The sequence below is a fragment of the Fundulus heteroclitus genome, unplaced genomic scaffold (genome assembly GCF_011125445.2).
Source record: "Fundulus heteroclitus isolate FHET01 unplaced genomic scaffold, MU-UCD_Fhet_4.1 scaffold_42, whole genome shotgun sequence".
Taxonomy (NCBI): Eukaryota; Metazoa; Chordata; class Actinopteri; order Cyprinodontiformes; family Fundulidae; genus Fundulus; species Fundulus heteroclitus.
Genome location: NW_023396835.1, coordinates 2,491,965 through 2,499,540, shown reverse-complemented (window position 1 = coordinate 2,499,540; position 7,576 = coordinate 2,491,965). Strand labels below are relative to the sequence as shown.

Here is a 7,576-nt window from a genome sequence, read left to right as displayed (position 1 = left end):
GCCAAGCTCCAACTTGACGCAGTTGTTTTTGAAAACAGAGCAGCTGAGCAGGAGCACTGCGGATGATCGCTGTGGTCCTGCTCCATCCTCATCTCCCGTTTCCCCCGGACCAGTCCTCTCCTCCTCCAACTCTTCTTTTTATTTTTATTTCCAATCCTCCGTCAGAGGGGAGGATCTCAGAATGAGCCGCTGCCCGCTGGGAGGACGGCTGCTGCGGACTCAGGGTTGCCCTTGACTCGGGGAGGAGTTGGAAGAGGACAGCCGGGGGGGCCCCATCGCGCCGAGGACTGATGGAGGTGACATTGTGACGGCGAAGGACCGCCGGGGATGCTGGCCGGGCCCCGCAGAGGGACTTCATCTAGGGCCGCCGCGCAGCAGCCGCAGAGTCCCCGCTGAGAGGAGGGCGCATATCTGCGGCGCGTCCTGGTGCTGGAGCTGCGCCGCTGGAGCTGAGGAGGCCTGAGCGGTGTCCACCTCCGGATTAGATGGTGTCAGAAGGCAAGTGTGCATGAGCAGATAAACAAACCCACCCAGGCGGTGGTGTCTGCACTGCAGATAAACAAAAGCTGGATGCTTTCTCCTCCTCTGGCTGCTTTAATGTATGGAAATAATACTAAATAATAATAATAATAATAATTAAACATCATGATCAGCAGTGACTGAACTGTGACGGAGATCTTGGACTGTGTTTTTTATTTTTTTAATGGAAAAGATGGCTGAACATGAAGAAGCAGAGTTGTCTGAGTCTCTCAGGAAGGAGGATGGGTTCTCCAGCGAGCCCGAGGAGCCGGGCGCTGACTTCAAGTCCAAAAGTTTGCCCGTTCTAAACGAAGCGGGTCCCCAGGAGAAAGCATCACTGGACAGCTCCGCACGCATGTCCATAACGGCCGAGGAGAGCTCCGAATTCATCCAGCCGCCCACCAAGACAGAGTCTATCCAGGCCGAGTCCCCAACGACCGCCGACTACCCGCCGAAGCCCGGCAAGTCGGCCCTGAACAGGCCCAGCTCCTACATGGAGAACACGGCGATCCGCAGGAGTAAGACCCTGGCCAGGAGGAAGACCCCCAGCTTTTTCACGTCCAGGCTGGCTCAGATCCGCCTGCCCAGCCGGGAGTACCTGAGCCTCATCCTGCAGGACTCCCGCTGCTTCCTGTTCTGCATGTGCTACCTGACCTTCATCCAGTCGCTCATGGTGTCCGGCTACCTCAGCAGCGTCATCACCACCATAGAGAAGAGGTACAGCCTGAGGAGCTCGGAGTCGGGCCTCCTGGTCAGCTGCTTCGACATCGGGAGCCTCCTGGTGGTGGTCTTCATCAGCTACTTTGGCGGACGGGGTCAGAGGCCTCGTTGGCTGGCGGTCGGCGGGATCTTCATCGCCGTGGGCGCCGCTCTCTTCTCCTTACCTCACTTCATCTCCCCGCCCTACCAGATCCAGGAGCTGAACTCGTCGTCGGCCAACGAAGGCCTGTGCATGAACAGCAACGCCAGCGGCAGGGACCGGGTCGACATCGCCTCCTGTCCCAGGGACCAGGACGGCAGCGAGCATCGCCTGTACGTGGCGCTGTTCGTCATCGCGCAGATCCTGGTGGGGATGGGATCCACGCCCATCTACACGCTGGGGCCCACGTACCTGGATGACAACGTCAAGAAGGAGAACGCCTCCCTGTATCTGGGTAAGAGCGGCTTTAACGGGTCGAGGACGCGCCGTTCGGTTGGGCTGCGGGTTCGAACCCCTTCCACTGTTTTCCGGTTGAAAAAGCGGTGGGAATGCTTCTAAGAGACGATTAATCTTTTTATGTTTGGTTCAGCTAAGCACTGCCGCACATTCACTGCCACACATGGGGTGGCCATATTGGATTTCGAGGGGCGAGATTGCCCAGAAACCTCCAAATGTGTCAACCAGAATTTTGGCCTGGTTCCGGTTGGTTTTTCTGACTTGAAAGTTGGAAATTCAAACTTCTGGGTACAAACGGGAAGCACCAGAAGCCTGAAGCCAGAGTTCTCGCAGCGGTTTGTGCCATTCGGGTTTAGAAGTGACAGCAATCTGGAAAATGGTTCTCCTATTGGTGACAAGACACAACTTTAATTCTTCAAGCTTTGAAAATGCAAAACAAAACAAAATCTTTGCTAACAACAGTAAATTCTATCAGCCGCTCTGCAGCTATCGCCTCGTGAGACCATCCTGATCTCGCGAGCTTTCAAGGTTTCACTCGCAGATCAGTCTGGCTACTCTCCGTTAAAGAAAATTTGGAGCCGTTCACCAAACGAACGTCCAATCAGCGTTGGCTTTGAGGCGGGTTGAGGTGTGACGCAACGAGAAGCGCGACAGTTCAGTCTAAAGAACATGGCGGCTTCAGCCGATGAAACTAGCGTTAGCGTGGCTATCGAGCAAGTTTTATCGGAATTACAGAGTATTTCTTCACTGAAAGAAGAGCAAAACACTGCTCTGGAGGCTTTTCTCAGAGGAAAAGATGTTTTTGCTCTTCTCCCGACTGGTTTCGGCAAGAGCTTGATCTATCAATTGGCTCCTCTTGTCGTGTTAGTACGTCATATGCTTCGTCGATCTGATTGGTTCATTTGGCCCGTCTATCACCAACATAGGCCAATCAGCTAACCAGTATTTTCGCCCCTTCCCAAAATTACTTCAACGGAAGGTTTCCAGATGGATATGCGGAGCAAATCCATCTGGCGGAGTCAGGTTACTGCAGCTACAGCTGCAGGATGAGTTGTTTAGAATTAAATCGATTTCTTATTGCTTTGTTGTGCAACTGAGAGCATATGACTTAACAAAACTGATTATCTGGCATCCTCAACAGATTAGCATGGAAATATAAATAGACACAAAAACACATTGGAAAGGAGTAGAGTAGATGATCCTAACAGCAGTTCAGCCCTTTAAGAGCTTGAGGCGGACATCGGGTGGTTCTGCTTTTCGTTTGCTTGGTGGCGACAGCTCCTAAAAGTCCGTGGACACGGTGTGACGAGTCTCTGACGATGCTCAGAGTTCAGTTCTGATCCTGGACAGAAAGCAGGAGCACCTCAGTCAGCCTCTCAGCTCCTCTCACTATTCCATGCAGGGCCGACATGGCCGCCGTGTCACAGCTGGAGATGGAGCAGCTCAACGCTCTCAGTCCCAGCTCTGAAAGGTAGACAGGCTGGCAGAGAGCCAGTGAGCAGGGCAGCAGATTTTAAGATTAAGCATAACATTTATTACAACTTTTTACTTTTAGACCAAATGCACCAATTTAAACATTTTTGACACCTTTTCAGCCAAAGCAATTGCTCTCTGGTGATGGCTGTTTATTTGGGTTACCTCTGATGGTTCAGTCTCCGCTGGTGCCGTTTTAAAATAAGGATCATTTTGGAACCTAAATTATCTATTATCCTTCTTTTCGTGCATCACAATGGTTGAATCACTCATGAGCTTTACTTTCTCCACTGCAAAAAACGAGCTAAAAATAAGTTAAATTATTTTTATTTAAAATAAAAAGGGAAAAGAACAACAGAAACAATGTTTAAAAAGTAACAATAGAATCAATAAAACAATAATTTAAAAAAAAAAAAGTCTCAGGCTTTGCCAAAAGCCGAGGAAGACGGCAAGAACTCATCCAACTGTCAAAACACATTGCAAATATTTCAGATTTATTTTTAAGAAATCCCTATAAATGACTAATTATCTTACACGTCCAATTTCATTGAGACAATTATTTAGAAAGTGTGGTTTTAGTCAGACTGGATTTATTTATGTTAACATCTTGTAAATGTATTGATTACTGCAGATCCTTGTAGACACCCAGAAAGGCAGGTTGGTTGTTTCGAAATTGATTTTTATTTTTAGATTTCTGACATATTACAGCGAGCGTCTTACACTGAGATGGAGCTTTCATCTGGCCTCAAAGTCTCCAGCTTCAATTAAAACTAGGAAAATAATGTAAAAGGGGGAAAAGACAGGAAAAAAGATAACTTTGTAGGTAAAACTGATTTATTTTTTTTATTTTATTTTTTATAGTATCCTGTCTGGCAAGGTGCCAATAAGAATTGTTGTCTTAATGCCAAAAAGAGCTCAATAGATCTTATTCTCACAAGTGGAGCATTATCGCTTTCACCATAGTGCTCTGCTTGATTTATATATGTAAATAGTTTTAATATGATTTATGTTGGGAATAATTCATGTTATGTGGACTCTACATTAAAAAGTAGAAGAGAAGAGAAAATGAGAAGGAAAAAAAATGATTTCTTTGCTAATGCTGCCATTTTGATATTTATTACACATAATACAAGACGATAAAATGGAATAAACCTTCACTGGAAAGGTATATTGTGTTTAAAAACATCTGAAAAGCATCCTTCAAAGTATTTTACTTTAATTCGCTGAACGACAACAGTCTGTTGTTTGAGGGGAAAACTCTCTGCTGCATCTGATCGCGGCTGCAGGGTTCTACTCTTGTTTAGCTGCAGGAACATCGTAGTCGTCCGGTTCTGATCCAACATTACAGCAGAGGCGTAACGTCTCTTATGTCGCCTCGGGGTCTACATGCACATTTGAAATTTGCTCCGGAAAGTTTTGCACGCAAACGGACGACCGTAAGAGCCGCCGCCTGCCGGGTCCTTTCACATCCCACCCCAGAACTCCTCGCCCCAGCAGCGCCAAACAAGCTCTACAGTAATTAAAGCAACAAAATGGGAGCAGGCTTTATACAAGAGGGGGAGGGAGGTGGAGGGAACACAGGGAGGTCCTCTGTGCCTCTCCTGTAGTCAGGGGCAAACATTTCAGATCCCTTCAGAGGGTCGGACTCACTCAGAACTCCATGTTCTGTTGGAAATGACCAGAATAGTAACGAGGTTTGATCCTTGGAGAAGCTGGAAGGTTGTGTGGAGATTTATCATGACTGTTCACTTTCTGGGTCTAAAACTCAGATTTATTTAATCCTAATCAGAGATAATTAGGTATGGAGCATAAACTTAAGCAAAACCATGGAGGGACCGCAGGTTTAGAGTCAAGTTTACGGTCAGTGAGGATCAAAGAGCAGGTTATTAAATAAATCAACTTCCTGTTTGTTCTGGAGCATTTATAGGTGTCTAAAATCCTCCCCGAGTCGCCAACTGAGGAAACACAAAAGCCTGTCAGTAAGTCTGAGGTTATGGCTTCAGATAGGAGAGAAGGATGTAAATCCCATTTTCAGAAAATGCAGCTGCTGTGCAATTTTCTCCCTCAGACTTGGAATTTAAATGATTCACTGGGTCGCCAAAGTAACAGGCTGCTTGGCTCTGCCGTGGAGGAGCTCCTCATGCAATAAGAAAAATGATTTGAAGTGTACTACTGTCCCGTTGAAAGTAGCCTTTCCAAACCAAACCATTTTGCCGAATTGGGCCTGTCAGTGTCCGGGCATCAGGCTGCAAACCTCTGAAACCGGACCTCGATCTTTACTGGCTCAGGAAATGGAAAAGGAAATAATTTTCAAACCTTTTCGTCTGTTTCTGTGTGGAAACACTGAGAAAAACTGATCCAACCAGTGCTGTGCTATTGGTTTACTATAAAACAGGCAGGAAACTTTCAAAGGACGCCCAGGATTCCTGAGGTTTAACTGTGGCTGAGGATTCGTTCACCAGCTGTATTAACGATACGTCCGTGTTTCTAACTGCGATGCACATTGTTTATAAGTTCAGTTAAACTGGCAACTGAGGATGAAACCACATTTAAAAGCTGCTGCTTGTGTGATCTGTGCAGATAAATCCTGCTAGTCTGAGCTCTGGTGGCTGCTGCTGTCTGTCTGTCTGGATTTAAACAAGTGTTATTATTATTATTATTATTAAACATGCATCTGAATTTAGGAACCTGAAGGAAACAAAGAGGGAAATGAACAGGAGGAGATTGTCTCAGCAGAAATGGCCTGCAGAGCAGAGAGTTCAGGAGAAAGGGCTTATGTGGCAGGGAGGTGTTGCTCTGTAATCCCGTTGTATTTGGAGCAAAATGTGCCACAGAACAAGCATTTCATTAAAACCTCAGGAAACTGTGTCAGCTTGTGGAAAAGGGGCAAAATGCTGGATATCCTCTTTAAATGTCAGGGAATAAAAGCTGCAGTGTAAAAAAAAAAAAGGGTATAAATACTGAAGCACCAACATCGTTATTGGAATTTCTGCAGCAATATAGACAGAAATTTTTCATCACAACTGTTTTTATGGAAGTTGGTCATTTTTCAAAAAGTCTGAGATTTATTTGGCTTAAAGCCCTGCAGATATGCATGAAACTTCAAACTGGAAAGAGAGAGTTGTTGGTTCAAATTTAATTTAATATAGTCTTGTTTAAGAATATGTTCTCTATAAAAAAAAAAAAACAGCAAAACTCAGCAGAGAATTTTTAAAGAAACAAGAATTTGACATCTGGATATAACAGCATTAATCGCAGCGTAAGGCTGTGCAGATTTGCTCCAACGGCCGTGCTGACCGGCCCCCAGAATGTTTTCCTTCCCGGATCCACTCGACCAGTAAACGTTGGCATTCAGCTGCTTCTGTGACCAGCGGATGCCAGAGTTTGGCTCCGGCTGACAGTCGGCGGCTGCTGGGCGTCGCTGAGAGCGGCAGCAGTCGCTTTGGCTCCAGAAACGTTAACGCCAGCTGACAGCTTCTCCTTTTTACCGGAACGGAGCTCCGCCTGTGGAAAATCAGCATGTAGTGTTTGATTTCACATCCTTACAGGAAGTCCTTCTGCTCCGTAGCTTTTAACGTCCACATCTGTGTTCTGTGCGACGGATCCACTTTATAAAAACAATCTTTAACTCAAACTTTAACAGAAAATGCATTTTTTTTTTCATCAGCCTGCAGCTCGGTCGACAGAGAACCTGCTTCCATCCTGCAGATTAGTGCCAGATTAATTTGGTTGGCTGATTAATTGGGCTGATTGTTTGCTATTTTGAAATAATCTGCACTTGCAGATAAAATGCACATAATTTCATTTAACACATTTCAGCAAAAGAAAGCAGGTGAAACAGTCTGGGTTAGATTGTCTCTCGACCCCAGAGGGGCAACGGGAGACGTGGAGTAATGCCTGAAACACTTTTTCCACTTTAGTTCTAGTTTTCACTGGACTCCTGGGACCCATCTGAGTTTAATGCAGGAGCCCTCATTTGGTAGGCCTCTGCCTGCTTCTCTGTTTGCTGTAGAGATTCCCAAATGCAAAACCAGCCCCGTTCACGCTTTTCATGCTAACATTTTGGATATTTAGTAAAACAAACGAACTTTGTGACGTTGGCCCCGTTCTGGTGAGGAAAACCTAAGAAATGTGTTTGTGGTGTGGGCTGGATATCCAAAGTCTTTTAAATAAGGATGTTTAGGCCCATTTCTCACAGCTTTCTGTATCACTTTCTGTTCCAGAAAACTAAAACAAAGGAGCCATTCTGAAATGGCGAAATGTGCTACAGTATTTGTTTTCAGCTTTAGCCATTCCCAGGTTGCTCTTTTTCTAAATGCAGACATCCGTGGTGTTTTGATGGGGCTGCACAGCAGGCCAGCTGGGATCAGTGTTGCCTAGCAGCAAGAAGGTTCTGGGTTTGAATCCCGCCTTGGGGTCTCTCTGCAT

The 7,576-nt window shown here is 46.1% G+C and overlaps 1 protein-coding gene across 1 annotated transcript in view; it reads left to right on the top strand.

Annotated features, from left to right (window-relative positions):
- Window positions 1–7,576, top strand: part of LOC105918432 (solute carrier organic anion transporter family member 5A1) — a 47,676-nt gene continuing 40,100 nt past the window's right edge. Inside the window, exon 1 of the mRNA XM_012853512.3 lies at window positions 1–1,673. Coding sequence (XP_012708966.2) covers window positions 704–1,673 — 970 coding nt within the window. The 5' untranslated portion in view covers window positions 1–703. The remainder of the gene's footprint in view (window positions 1,674–7,576) is intronic.